At 45.2% G+C, this 15249-nt stretch overlaps 1 protein-coding gene across 1 annotated transcript in view; it reads left to right on the top strand.

Moving 5' to 3' along the window:
- CCS (copper chaperone for superoxide dismutase) overlaps positions 1 to 15249 on the top strand; it is a 682831-nt gene that overhangs the window by 389335 nt on the left and 278247 nt on the right. The window contains exon 5 of the mRNA XM_086938555.1: positions 6024 to 6084. Within this exon, the coding sequence (XP_086794681.1) occupies positions 6024 to 6084 (61 nt within the window). The remainder of the gene's footprint in view (positions 1 to 6023; positions 6085 to 15249) is intronic.

Below are 15249 nucleotides of genomic sequence, written 5' to 3'. Positions count from 1 at the left end.
GGTGAAGTCTTGAGTCCTGTAAAAAGAGGCAAAGGGGCTGGACCTCCACAAATTTCTCTGGTGGTGAACCACCTGGCGGGATCTCCAAACGCCAGGGCGGACAAACTCAGCCACCAACAGTTAGCAGAACACAAATGGCAGTTACAACTAGAACTGGTGCAGGCTGTCTTCCATCAATTGGGAGAACCCAGTCTTGATCTTTTTGCCACTACCGAGAATGCCTAGTGTCAGCACTTGAGAGAAGGATCTCTCACTTAGACACGTTCCACCTAGAGTGGAGCTTGGGATACACCTGCTGCTGCCTCTTCTATCCAGAGTTCTGGAGAATGTCAGGCATGACTGGGCCCAAGTCATCCTAGTAGCACTGTACTGGACAAGGAGAGTGAGGTATCTAGAACTCTTGGGCATGAGCATCTGTCCTCTAAACAAGCTGCCTCTCCTGCAGGCACTTCTGTCACAGCAGGATGCCAGTTTGCTGCACCGGGGCCTGTACTATCTGCATCACTGTTAGACGGGGACCGGGAGGGTCGGCCGAGGACAAGGGGAGAGGCCTCCGGTGAGGGCCGTCTCCAGCGATCGTACAGACAAGTAACTTCCCCCCCACAGATGGACACCACACAAGGATAAGGTTAACGTTCTTTATAGGCAATTCTTGAGGTACGGTAGTACGGTACAATGAGATCAGGATACGAGGATCCTCTCAATTCTAGTCTCTTGACAGGAAAAGGGCTAGCAGGACAGTCTTTGTTACCAATCTGGTACTGCGGTGCGATGATGGTAGCTCACAATCCTCGAGCTCGGCGTTCGAGAAGGACGGGCCGCGGCAGCGCCAGCAGGTCCCGAGGTGGTCGTAGATAGGAACGGGCCGCGGCAGCGCCAGCAGGTCCCGACGAGGACGAAGGTTGCAAGAAGGCAGCGGCAGCGCCAGCAGGTCCAACGAGGATGAAGGTTGCAGAAGGCCGCGGCAGCGCCAGCAGGCAGGACGACAGTTCACAAGGCAGGGCTGCGGCAGCGCCAGCAGTCCGTCAAGGATGAGTTCTTCACGGTGTCTCTCGACTCCAGGATACAACTGTCTTCCTGCTCTGGAGCTGCCCCAGTTATAGGTCTGGCGCCCTTTGATGTCCGGACCCTCGCACTTGGAGGTCGGGAGGTCCGGGATGAGGGAGTCCAGACACCCAGCAGGGGGGTGGAGCCAGCGCCCGGGGAGGCTGGGGGCGATCGGCACCTGGCGGGGGAGAGCCATCGACACTTCTTTCTCCCATTGACCTGCCAAGTGGGCCGTTCACCTCCTGGGTGGATGGTGGTGCCGGGATGTCGGGGCCTGGCCAGGCCCAGGGTTAGGGTCGAGCTGAGGCCACGCGGCCTCGTGGTGCAGTGTCCAAGATGGCGGCCGGGCCGGGCAATGGTGCTGACAGTGGCCCGGGCCAGTGATACAGAGATGTCCGGGAGCAGGAGTCCCGTAGGGGACGGTTTGCGGGTTGCTTCTGTAGGTAGCACCTGGAGAGCCGGTGTCCGGGCCCTGTCATGCGGGGAGGGAGCAAGCCCTTCATGTGGCCTGTTCAACAATCACCATGCTTGTAGATTGAGCAGTGACAGCTTACCTCATTTGACCTTTCTCCTGAGGTCATTGTTGTCATCTTGGATGTCCCTGTACAACGTTGGTGTGCAGAAGTTGTTGGGACATATTTGTGGTTTGGTGTGATGTTCACCAGATTGACCCAGCTGCAGACCAAGTTGCCTCATATTGTGTTGTTTGTTTTATCCCTTGCTCAGCAGGGACTTACTATGGACACTTTTAAAGACTACTTGTCAGCTCTGTTGGTTTTTTATGCATTTGGCAGGCCAGCCTTCATTGTTTAAACCATCACTTGTGGTGAGATTTTTGAAAGGTTTGCAAAATCTATTCCCACTGAAGCCCTTTGGAATGTCACAGTGGGATATAAACGTTGTTCTTACTTGTTTAACGTGTATCCCTTTCAGCTTGGTCCTGCATGATTTCTTTATGTGAGCTAATTCACAGACCCACCACCTTGAGGTCTACTGGTATGGTATCTGTTCACTAGGTGAGAAATCTGCAATTACGTGTATCCATCAGAAGAAAAAGTAATTACCTTTAGAAATGATCCTTCTGGTGGATACTATAACTGCAGATTTCTCTCTGACCCTCCACCTCATGGTTCTGTGAACTGGACTTTTTTCTATCTAAAAAGGTACCAGTGTAGAGATCTGAACAATGGTATTGCCAATCTTTCATTGGGCTCTGCATCAGAGGGCAAGGCAGCCTAATAAAGCAACTGGCTTCAGCTTGCATGGGCTGTGCTTTCATGTGGCTCCACTTGCTACTTCTGGAGCAGAATGATGTCGACACTGAACTGCGTGATGCCACATACTGCTGCGCAGGAGCACTGCTCTAAAAGTTTCCAGATTCCAATAAGAATAGTTACAAGGTGAGGAATCCAAGGTAAGTTACTTGTTGTCTAGGGTGATTCCCCTTTTAAGTGTGCTTTTCAGTTGTACCCCAAACACAACCTTTGTACTCCCATCAGAGTAGTCGTCAGCCTGGAGAACCCACAACAATGGCATTAAGAGGTTTGAGGTTTCTACACATGACTGTCATCAGTCCAACTAAAGGCATAACCAGGGAAGACAAAAGCCAGGCCTGCCTAAGGTTTCCTCACCTTCGACAACTGAGACTGCAGTCCCACACCAACCCCCCGCATCCTAACAAACGGCAGTGTTCAGGAAGGCAGCCTCCTGGCTGGCTCCAAATGCCCGCTGTTGGCACATATGGCATGCAGAGTTGCAGCTTAAGCTGTATTGCACCACCTAGCGATGCCGGAGAGCTATAGCTAAGGGACAGCTTTTCCCGAGGTCTCTCGCATCTGGACACCTATTCATAAGACGATGCATATTATATATCCACCAGAAATATTGTTAACGATGGTAAGTATCTTTTTCTTTATCCCATTCTCCTGAAGCACTGAGCTTGTCCACAAGTAATTGAAATATATGAGGTAAATGGAAAGAGTCACACACTGCACAACACTGCAACTGATAAATATGATGGCACTCTGAGGTCACAGTTCAGTATCAGACACCAGCAAATCAAAATCGAGACTTAGACCTAGTAACAGTGGTGCATATGGTACAGTTTAAGTGTAAGCCTAATGAGAAGACATCGCACCCAAAGATAACCCCCATACATACATGAGAAAATAACTTACTGTTAAAAAGCTAATGCATATGTACTTTGCAAGATGTTACAGTCTTTTAAGTTACCATAAGTCACGTTTTGTTTTTTTTTCAGCTGTTTTAGGTAGTTGTATCAAACGTTTTTCTCTGCAAATTGGAATAAATTACATGTTTGAAATTATACCTGCGAATTTGAGATTCACGCTAACATGAAAATTCAATAGAAGATGCATCTAAAAAGCAAAAGCCAGCCACAAGTTCAATTTCATATATCGCAAATGTAACTAGGTTCTCTTATTTTAAATGATGAGGTCGCACAGGACTGCAATAACAACAGTGATATTTTCACAGTGTTTGCATGCTATATTTTTTAATTAGTGTCATGCGAAAGAAGAGACTAATCATGTTGAAAGTAATAAGGGCCCGATGTAGGTACCAAATACCGGTCGGAAACGGCCGATTTCGGCCGTTTCCGACCGGTATTTGGCCTACTGAGATGTAGGGGACCTTTTTTTGTCCGATTCGGTATTTTACCGATTCGGTAAAATTACCGAATCACAAAAATACCGAATCGGTAATTTTACCGATTTTTTAAATTTGGGATGTAGGTGGGACTACTTTCAGTCCCACAGGCCCTTCAGATTCGGTATTTTAACACCCAATCCAATTGGGGGCCATATGTAGGTGGGAAAATACCTGTCGGTAACGGCCGATTTCGGCCGTTACCGACTGGTATTCGTAATTCCAGATGTAGGGGGCCTGAAAATTACCGATTCTGTATATTTACCGAATCGGTAATTTTACCGAATCGGTAAAGTACCGATTCGGTAAATGTACAGAATCAGAATTTTGGGATGTAGGTGGCACTGGAAACAGTGCCACAGGCCCTTAGAAATTCGTTATTTACCATGAAATACAATGGCATGGTAAATAACGAATTTCTGTGTACATGCACATCTGTGCATGTACACCTGTGCCATGTGGCACGCATACATGCCCTAAGGGCATGTATGTGTGTCACATTGCACACAAGCCAAAATCAGGGGTGCTACAGGGTGTCAAAGTGGCACCCTGTCCCCCTTGACAAATCGGTAAAATTACCGAATCGGTATTTACCGATTCGGTAATTGCCATTGATTCCTATGGGCCTCAAGGCCCATAGGAATCAATGGCAATTACCGAATCGGTAAATACCGATTCGGTAATTACCGCATATTACCGATTCGGTAATATTTACAGAATGATTACCTACATGGCATTTACCGAATTGTAAATACCGAATCGGTAAAATTCGGTATTTACGATTCGGTAAATGCCATTTACCTACATATGGCCCTGGGTGTTAAAATACCGAATCCAGGTGTGCATGCACATGTGTGCATGCACACCTATGCCATGTGACAGACAGACATGCCCTTAGGGCATGTCTGTGTGCCACATGGCTCACATGCCTTTTTTTGGGGTGCTGGAGGGTGTCAAAGTGACACCCCCTGCACCCTTGCACAAATCGGTAATTACCGAATCGGTAATTACCGAATCGGTAATGCCCATTGATTCCTATGGGCTTCAAGGCCCATAGGAAGCAATGGGGGATACCGAATCGGTATTTACAGAATCGGTAAATACCGTATCTTACAGATTCGGTATTTACCGAATCTGAAATACCTACATCTCCCCCCCTCTAATTTACCACTTCATAAATACCGATTCGGTATGATTCGGTATTTATGAAGTGGTAAATGCAGATTTACCTACATCGGGCCATAAGGGCTAGATGTAGGTAATTTGGATTTACCCATTCATAAATACCGAATTTTACCGATTTGGTATTCATGAATCGGTAAATCCAATGTAGGCAATTATTCGGTAAAAAATACCGAATCGGTAGGATTCGGTATTTACCGAATCGGTATTTACCGATTCGGTATTTTTCATTGATTCCTATGGGCCTGTAGGCCAATAGGAATAAATGTCAATTACCGAATCGGTAATTACCGATTCGGTAAATACCAAAAAATTCCAAGGGTGGCAGGGTGTCACTTTGACACCCTGTTGCACCCCATATTAGGGCTTGTATGTGTGCCACATGGCACAGGTGTACATGCACAGATTTGCATATACACAGGTATTCGTTATTTACCACCAACTAATAGTTGGTGGTAAATAACGAATCCTTAAAGCCCTGTGGCACTGTTTACAGTGCCACTTAAATCTCAAAATACAGATTCGGTATTTTACCGTTTCGGTAATTTGATCGAATCGGTAATTTTACCGAATCGGTAATTTTACAGATTCGGTAAAATTACCGATTCGGTAAAATTACTGAATCTGTATTTTGAAATGCCCTACATCTCAGTATCCAAATACCGTTCGGTAACGGCCGAAAATGGGTATTTTCGGCCGTTACCGACCGGTATTTGGATACCTACATCTGGCCCTAAGTGTTTTAATATGGGCTGGTGATAATTATTTGAATTTATGACCTTAACTCTTCCAGAATTTGCAGGAAACCCTGTGTTCACCTTCCCAAATTATGTTCCCTCTTACCTACAGGACCTGTCTCAAAGCATTTTGTTTTTCCCATTGGCGATTATTAAAATAGGCTTACTGGGTCCTAACAATGCCGGAAGTGTGTTATACAAAAAAAGCAAATATACAATCAAACACTGAACAAATATTCCTCTGCACAGCTTGGCAGTATTAAGAGTAATGGAAATTATGTAGATTGGAAATGAAGCCAGCGGTGGGCTATAGTCAGAATCGGCATCATCATTGCACATATGAGAATGCTGTTTCCTAGTGTGATATCTGTTTTCTGACTTGTGTCCTAGATGTGGGGACCATTTTAACCCCGATGGGAAATCTCATGGTGATCCAAAGGACTCAGACCGGGTAAGTTTTCTTAAACATCAGTGGCTGAATTATTTCTGCTCTGTTCTGCCATGTAGATTCCATTTCCAATCTGCTTGAATGGGCAAGGTTTAGAAAACACCTCCATAGTTCTAAAGGAACAAAGCGAGGGCAGTCACACTGCTAAAATACAGACAGTTGATGGATAATTTTCCTGCTGCATTTTTTGAGGTCCTTGGTGGGTCCTGGAGCCTTCTTTCTGAGTCACTAGGCGTTACTTTGGTATTTCTATATTTCAGTCAGGCCAAGGAGGGGACGTAAAGTGATTATGTGATGTCCAAATAGTCCCTACCTATGACCTTGCCCTCGTGTGGTGGCAGGATCCGACATGGCACTGAGAAAGTGGAAGAATACATTTTTAAGGAATTCCATCCCTTTTTAGGGCTCGTCCTATTAATTCCGCAAGGAATAATAGGACAACAGTATAGTGAGTAAAGAGCTCAGAGCTAAACCATCGGGCAGATCGGATTTCGGGCAGTGCACGTGAAAAGCGCATCCACAAGCCGCCAGCCTCCCTCCCACATGCATCTGAAGCTTCCCCCATCGTGCGCTCGGCCGGCCTCTGGCATTTCTCCTCCCCTAATTATTCACTTCATTTTTCACGGCCGCCAGTCCGTGACTCACAATTCTCCTCCCCCCAGCCCATGTAGACACCAATTATCATCTTTAAGCTTTCCGTTCTGTTCTGCATTTTCCATCAAAGGTTTCAGATGATGATTGAATTTATCTTTAAAGTATTCGGACTCTGTCTCTTTCAAGGAATTCAAAGGCATTGTAATCACCGCCATCCTACTTTTTATTAACCATGCACACATTTAATCACCCCGGAGATTACTTTTATTGTTATGAATATGTCCAGTCTACACTTTGGGACACTTCATCCTGTGAAAGTCCATAGGTATCTCATTTAGAATGCCAAACACTGCCATAAAAATGATTGGTTCATGTTATAATTGCAGTTTACTGTTGCTGTGACTGTGAGCTGATTTTGTTTCCGTGTTTTCACAGCGTCCTTTCCCCGCCCCTTTTTTCCTGTCACCTCCTTCCTCTGTCACTCCACTGAAGCTTCCTCTTCTGTTACACTCTCTTAGCCCTGTGACTACATACCACTACCAGTTACTTCTCACCTCCACTGCTGGACTATCTCTCCAGTATTCACTCTCACACTCTCTCCTCCCCACCTGTTCCATGCATCCTCATTTGTTTCCGATACCCTCCGTCTCCTTCTCCTCTGCCACGGGCTCTCTCTCTTTCTTTCTCTCTCTCGCCTTTGTAACACTCCCACTACCTTCTGCCCTTCCCTCTTTCTCTCTCTCTCTCTCTCCTTTTCCTTCTCAGTTTATCTTTCTCGATCACTCTTTTTCTTCTCCACTACGGCGTTCTGAAGGACCAGGTTTTAGAACCTAGCGGCGTCAGGGAAAACGCCCGATGCCTTCGAGTTCCCCTGCCTTGTCAAACAGAGACACGGGACGCTTCTTGATGACGTCAAAGACCAAAGTTTATTGGCTGCAACCAGGAACAGAGGTCTACGAAGCACAACACGGGTGGTTCGCTAGAGACTGCACAAATTCAATGAGCGGAGCATGGTCTTTTATGCCAAAAATTACATTCCAAAGTAGCATCAATTACATACAAACTAGCCAATCACATGGTGACATTTCAAACATATCGTATAACGACAATCCCACTTTCCGTTGTCCAGCCCACCAGAAATGACCAAGCACGTTCCAATTTCTTGTTCGATCAGGCCGGACAAACCCATCATAAAACCTCAACCCAAATCAGTAATTATGTCGTAAAGGAAGGAGCAGAAACAGATTGGAAGCAAGATAGAAAAGTGGGTGCAGTGTACTGTAAACTTCGGCATGTCCTGCTCTTTGATCTTTATCTGACCAGCTGCTTAACAAGGAACTGGCTCAGCGAGGTCAGCCTCGGGCAAGGGAGTCAGTTCGGCCAGGTCATTCAGAAGTCAGCTAAGGTGTACCTGTCCCAAGAACTCGTTCAGCCGTAGTCATCGGCCTATGTGAGGGCAACCATACAAAATGGCTGCCGTTCACAAAATGGAACCCAAAGGTTCAAACGAAATCCCTAAATACGTAGGGTTCTCATTGATTGATTATGGCGAAAACACTCGTACACACCACACTCGTCTATTTCCGACGACCTTTATTGAACAGGTTCAGAACCACCGAACCTCAGACCCTCAAACTACGGAACTACAGGCCCTCCTTTTGCCCTTACATAGGCAACAAACCCAAACCCATGTCAATCTGAATCTGGATCTATATTCATCAGATCATCGATATGTTGCTGTAGCATCACCCTAGTACTTAGTACCTCTCTCTGGACAGGTCTCCTTACACACGAAGTAGCACAAAGGCCACAAATAGCAGGAGCACACTGTACACAGAGACAGAACAGGAAAAGGATAGCTAAGACCATTCCAATAACCATCAGAATTTTCCATCCCCAGGTGGATATCAATCCCCAGAACCACCCCATCAAAGACCAATCTCCTTTTTCTAAATGGACAGAATCGGAGATCTTATGTAGCTTGGAAATGGCCTGGAAGACTGACAGAGCGTTGTCTGGAATGAAAACACAGCAGCTCGATTGGATCAGTTTACATACTCCACCTCGGTCTGCTAGTATGACTTCAAGGGCAACCCTATTCTGAAGTGTCATAAGTCTATCCGACTGGAGCTCAGCAGTCAAGTTACTAAGGGCACCGGCAGTTTCGACTATGGTGGACTCAACCACTCTTGTCAACTGGCGAATATTCCTGCTGTTAGCCATCGGTCCCCAGAACGGCAGGAAACCCTTAAAGAAATCTCCTAACTCTTGCCTGCAGTATCTTCCTGACTGAAAACACCTCTAGCAACTCTCGTCTTATGGTAATCTGTCGTAGCTGTAAAAGTGGGAGGAAACAGGAAAGAAACGAAACATATGCCCGAAAAGTCAGGGGGCAACCATGTATATGCTTTGTCATAACAAACAAAATAAGTACCCTTAGCGGCTAGAAATACTGGGGAAGTCTGAGACGTAAATACGTAGGTGTCAGTACAAACGCTCTTCCCTAGCTGAGCTCTCGGATTCTTGCCATTACCCTGCAGACAATAGCGACCCTGATGGGGCACTATCCAAATCGGTGGAGAACTTTTTGCTCGCTGGTTAACACTCAGACTTACTTCTTATCCAGTAACATCCCAACCACTATATGGTTGCTTCTCATTTTTCGGAATAGTTTCAACTGCATTAGTCCCTTTAACCATGTCGACTATGCCTCTAGCACAGCACTATTCTTCGGATTGTCTTTCGGTGAACGTTGGGGATAGACACTATGGGCATAGATGAACATCTTTCTGTAAGCCCAAATAGAACCATTTGAACTAAAAGGCAAAACCAAGTACGGAATACCTTTATCAGTCGTATGGGGCAGGGGCATTAGACCACAAATCCAACAATTCGTAGTATTCATCACTAACTGGTGTTGGTGCAAAAGTTGAATAAATTAATTATTGCAAAATTCCAGTCGTCTAACTACCTCATGTTCAGGCAAAGGATGAAAAGAATGAGAAAAAATAGTAGGTGTAGGTGTAGGTTGTACAGTGGGAATAAACGCCACTTTAAAAGAGAATGTCACATAACCAATTAAAAATATCATTAAACTCAATAGCAAAAACAAACACGATATTAAAAATCTTTTCCGTGTGATTAGTTTGTATATCTTATTCTTAAAATTCATTGTCCTTACAGGTCTCTCCAACTCGAAGAAATCCATCCTAACTAAATATGCTGCTCGCGATGGTAGGGTGTTCTATGCTGAGGAGTGCCTCTGTCAACCCAGGGCAACTCCCTTAGGCCAACCAGAACCTTCGACCTAGTGTCTCGGGCTTGCACTCCAAAGACTTCGGCAACCGCGACCCTACAGCTGAACCCAGATGGCGGTTCGAAAAACAAAAATGAGTAGATCCTCGGGGGAGAGTTAACCTGTAAACAGAAAAATCATAAAAACTTCATTTATTTTATTAGTCCCACGACTCTTGGTCGCAAATTATAACGATCTTTTCCAGGCAATGTTTGTTCTTTGAATAGAAGCTCAGGCTCAGTAGTGTTCAATCGGTTCAAAGGAGGCACAGCTTCTTGCAAGAGATCGTCACTTTCTTTTTAGGAGTTTGTTCCAATCAGACGGGCATCGCTCAATGGCAAAAATCGTGGAACAGTTTCCGTTTCAGAGTCTGGGAGTCCTTCCTGGACCCACCGGTCGTACGGTGAGGGCAACGGAGCCCGTTTGCAGTGTACGCCGTGGATCCAGTGTTTCTTGCCTTGCACTCGAACTGCAGAACGCGTAGACAGGAGAACTAGATGTGGTCCTGTCCAACGGGGCTTATCATTCTTGTTCCGCTGGAAGTTTTTGATAAGAACCCAGTCACCGGGTTTGATGGCGTGGCCTGGATCCTCAGAAGCTTGTGGCAAACTCTCATAAACCTGTTGGTGTAAAACACGCAATTTAGTCGTCAGTTCGTGCAAGTAATCAAGCAACACAGGGTACTCAAGGTCACTAAACTTTGTTGGTCTTGGTACGGCCCAAATATTCACCGGGCGACCAAACACAACCTCATACGGACTCAAACCCATTCGCGAATGCACAGTCATTCTTGTGGACAGGAGCGCTAAAGGCAAAGCATCTGGCCATTGTAAACCAGAGCTCGCTTGGATTTTGGCCAACTTTAACTTCAGAGTGCCATTATAGCACTCGACTAAACCAGCTGATTGGGGGTGATTTGCAGCGTGGAACTTCTGCCAGATTCCTAGTCCCTCGCATACTTTCTTCATCACTTGACCCACAAATTCACTCCCATTGTCACTCCAGATAATTCTTAACAAACCGAACCTAGGGAAAAATTCCTTGATTAGGGCTTTCGCTGTGGACAAGGCAGTATTGTCCTTCAAAGGGTAAGCTTCCATCCATCTAGAAAAGGAGCAAACAACCAACAAAACATATTTCAGGTTGTTGCACCTCTCCATGTGGGTGAAACCTAGCTGCAAAGCCTCGAACGGATACGTAGGAGGAGCAAAATGACCAGCTGGTGTTGGAGTTCCCTTACCAGGATTATACATCAAACACACCATACAGTTCTTAATCAAATTCTCTGCACATTTGGGAATTCTCACATTCTGCCAAACCGGAGCCAACAACTTACAAATCCCTTTCACGATGATATGTGCCATCACATGAGCCATTGTAACAACTGGAAGCACATACCCGTCAGGCAACAACCATCTTACTCTCCATTCATTCAACTCTTTCTCTGTAGCTTCAGCTTGGATGGATTTCACACTCTCAATCGTATCTTCACACATACTTTTCTCTGGAACCCATCTCGCCGGAACTGCAACATACATTCGGCTCATCACATTTCTCGCAGTTTCTTTCGCAACTTCATCCGCAAACGCATTTCCGCGACCAACATCATCCGTAACTTTCTTATGGGCGCGCAGCATTTTACAATCGCTACTTGCAATGGCAAAGTAAGTGATTCAAGAAGTTCATTCACCAACTGCCCATGCTGAATCTTCGTTCCATGCGAAGTCAAAAATCCACGTTCACGCCACAAACGTCCAAAGCTATGAGCCACACCAAACGCATACTGGCTGTCAGTATACACATTCACTCGTTTTCCTTTCGCCAACACACATGCTCTTGTTAATGCAATCAACTCTGCTGCTTGCGCTGAATTATGTGGGATACGTGCTGCTTCAACAATCGTATGCAAAGTCGTAACAGCATATGCCGCAGTCGTATCACCATTCGGCAACTTAAAGCATGAACCATCAACCCACAAAGTACCAAAACACTCTGGAAGAGGAGTATCCCTAAGGTCTATTCTCCCTTTCGTTTCTTCCTCAGTTCTCAGAAAACAATCATGCTGTTCTGTGTCATTATCTGTCTCAAATGAAATCGGCAACAACGTGGCTGGATTCAACGTGTTCCATCTATTTATTTATATATTTATTTATAAACAGTTTTCTATAGCGCGAACTAGACCCTTGGGTATCAGAGCGCTTAACAACATATGGTATAAATAAGAACAACAATGATAATAACACTCACATATGTAGCCTGTAAAAAATAAAGTATATATCAAAGCGAGCACATAAAGGGCAGATGCAAGAGTACCGTCCATGACTTCTTGCCGAGGGTCAATTTCTTTATGCTTCCCAATATGTAATCCAGATAATCCTCGCTGTAGATGGCCAGTTGACTACCTACTGGAGGAATTTGTTCATGAGAAACGTCCTAGTTTCCTTCTTGAATGTTGCCGTGTTCGAGATCTTTCTGATGTTCGCAGGAAGGGAGTTCCATATTCTGGGTGCTGCACCAGAGAAAGATCTCTCATAAGTTTTTTTCTTCCTGAAGATAGGTGGTCTCAGCATCAGTAGATTAGCACTCCGGATCGGTCTATTTCCTCTTGCAATTTTTATTTTCTTGGCAAGATATCTGGGTGTGTTATGATGAATCGCTTTATGGGCGATACATGCCATTTTTAGTTGTATTCTAGCTTCGTAGGGTAGCCAATTTAGGGCTCTCAGGTGTGGGGAGATGTGGTCAAATTTCCTTGATCCTGTGATAAGTCTAGCCGCTGCATTGAGGCAGGCTTTTAAGGGAGCAGTAGAGATTTTTGGAAGGCCTGCAAGTGTTGTGCATCCATCGTTTTATTGCACATGACTCGCTAACAAGGTCAACTCGAAACCCGACAATCGAGCACTAGTTAAGTGCTGTATCTTGGTACGGTTCAACAAGGTATCCACTGCATGTGGAACCATACGATCAATGTGTTGTCCATAACCAAACCAGCAGACGGTCGAATCGAAACAGCCGCTGCTGCTGTTGCTCTCAGACAACTCGGCAACGCTCTAGCTACCGGATCTAAAGTCGACGAAAAATACGCACATGGACGTTGCTTATCGCCAAACTGTTGAGGCAACACTGACAATGCACATACCTCTCTCTCGTGGACATACAATGTGAAAGGCTTACTGTAGTCGGGAGTACCCAACACAGGAGCCGAACACAACGCATTGCGTAAGTCGGAAAAGCTCTTCTGACATTCGTCCAAGGAATAGGATTTGGAGTATCCTTAACCGTAAGAGCTATCAAAGACTTCGCTAGCAAAGAAAAATTAGGGATCCACTGTCTACAGTACGACGTAATACCCAAAAAAGCACGTACTTCTCTCTGTGTTGTAGGAACACTCATTTTCGCAATAGCTTTAATTCTCTCTGGGGTCAGTTTCCTTCCCTCCTTCGATAAGAGGTGACCTAAGTAGGTTACTTCTTGTCGACAATATTGCAACTTGGAGAGAGAAACTTTGTGATGAAAATCAGACAAGTGGCGTAACAACGACAAAGTGGCTTCTCTACAAATCTCTTCATTGTCAGCAGTAACTAACAAGTCGTCAACATATTGAATAAGGGCAGCACCATCTGGTAAAACCAACAGATCAAGTTGAGTTTTCAAAGCTTGGCTATAGATCGATGGACTCTCGCAATAGCCTTGAGGAGCGCGCTTAAAGCGGAAACTTCGTCCTCCTAAAGAGAATCCAAAGATGTCTCTACTTTCCACGGCAATCGGGATTCTGAAGAAAGCATTCTTCAAGTCAATCACCGAAAACCACGTGGCTGTAGCCAGGATCAAAGTCAACAAAGCAGTGATATCAGGTACAACAGGGAATTGCGGAACAACAATCTTGTTCACTTCGCGAAGATCGATCACAAACCTATATACAGAGGCTGTGAAGAATCTGTTCTCTTCAGAACAGGCAAAGCAGGACTATTACACACATTACCTCTCGTTTCCTCAATCACACCCTTTTTGATCAGATCATAAATGATCGCCAAAAGTGCTCGCTCACCATCACTCGAGATACGGTACTGTGGAATGCGCGGTAACTTAGCATTCGCCTTCAGTATCACAACATATGGAGGAATCTCCAAAAGACCTACATCGTTCGGACCAGTAGCCCACAATGAATCTGGTAAAGAAGACAATTCAGGTGGAAGTCTGTCTTTTGATATGTACATCGGAGAGATCACTCTCTCACCCAATGTAAGATGTACTCCTGACGGAGAACAATACAAAGTCGCATACAATCTCTTCAGCAAATCTAATCCCAACACGTTCTCACCACAACCTGTAGTCAAAATGAGGGGTGCTTCAAATTTACGAGGTCCAACAGAAAGAAACAACGGAGTAGAAATCGGATTAGTAACCGGGGCGCCAGAAAAACCTACAGAAACATTCTCAAAGCCAGACAAAGGTGCGCCAGGGAGTTAAGAGTGCATAATAGAACTCTTCGTAGCACCAGTATCTAACAGAAAAGTCTCTGACACACCTGATGCAATCACTTCAACATAAGATCCACTCTGATCTACTGGAACTGAAACAACTCCCTCTCTTTGTCCATGGCTGTCCTAACAATCATTACCATTCACTTCCTCACCTTCGACGTAGTAATCATCTGTATAATACTGTGCTGTCCTACCAGACGAACACTGCTGCTGATCAAAACTATTAATTGAATTCTGTGGAGGCAAAGAACGCCCATTCTGTCCACGACCTCTACCTCTAGGCGCTTGTTGAACACCTCGACCTCTTACAGTACACCAGAAGAACCATTTGTGCGCTGTAACAAAACCGGACAACTATTCTTGAAATGGCCCTCTTCTTTGCAATACGCACACTGATTAGGCCCATACGGGAAACGCTGTTGAGAAGACTCGTTTCTTTGCGAGTTTCTCGAATATTGCTGATTCTGCTGATAATCGCGTTGATTACTAGTACGGGGTGGATAAACTTGTTGTAGAAGAACTTTAGTCTTCAATTCCTTAGTCTTCTTATCCGCTTTCTCTAACTCATCTTTATGCCTATTTTCATAGTACTGGGCCGTAGCTAAAATCTGTGCTGACGTGGAAACAGCCCAAGCACTCTCAGAATCTTTCAGCTTAGTGCACAACTGGGGAAGCAGATTATGCACGAATTTGTCGACGAACAATCTCTGGCCACCCTCAGTAGCCCTATCCTGACCACTATGATCTACAAAAGTCTCTTCAAATCGCGTGAAAAAGTCGGACACCGTTTCATCT

Source organism: Lissotriton vulgaris, chromosome 9 (assembly GCF_964263255.1).
Source record: "Lissotriton vulgaris chromosome 9, aLisVul1.2, whole genome shotgun sequence".
Classification (NCBI taxonomy): Eukaryota; Metazoa; Chordata; class Amphibia; order Caudata; family Salamandridae; genus Lissotriton; species Lissotriton vulgaris.
Note: the sequence above shows the minus strand (reverse complement) of the source record. Positions and strands in the feature narration are given on the sequence as shown.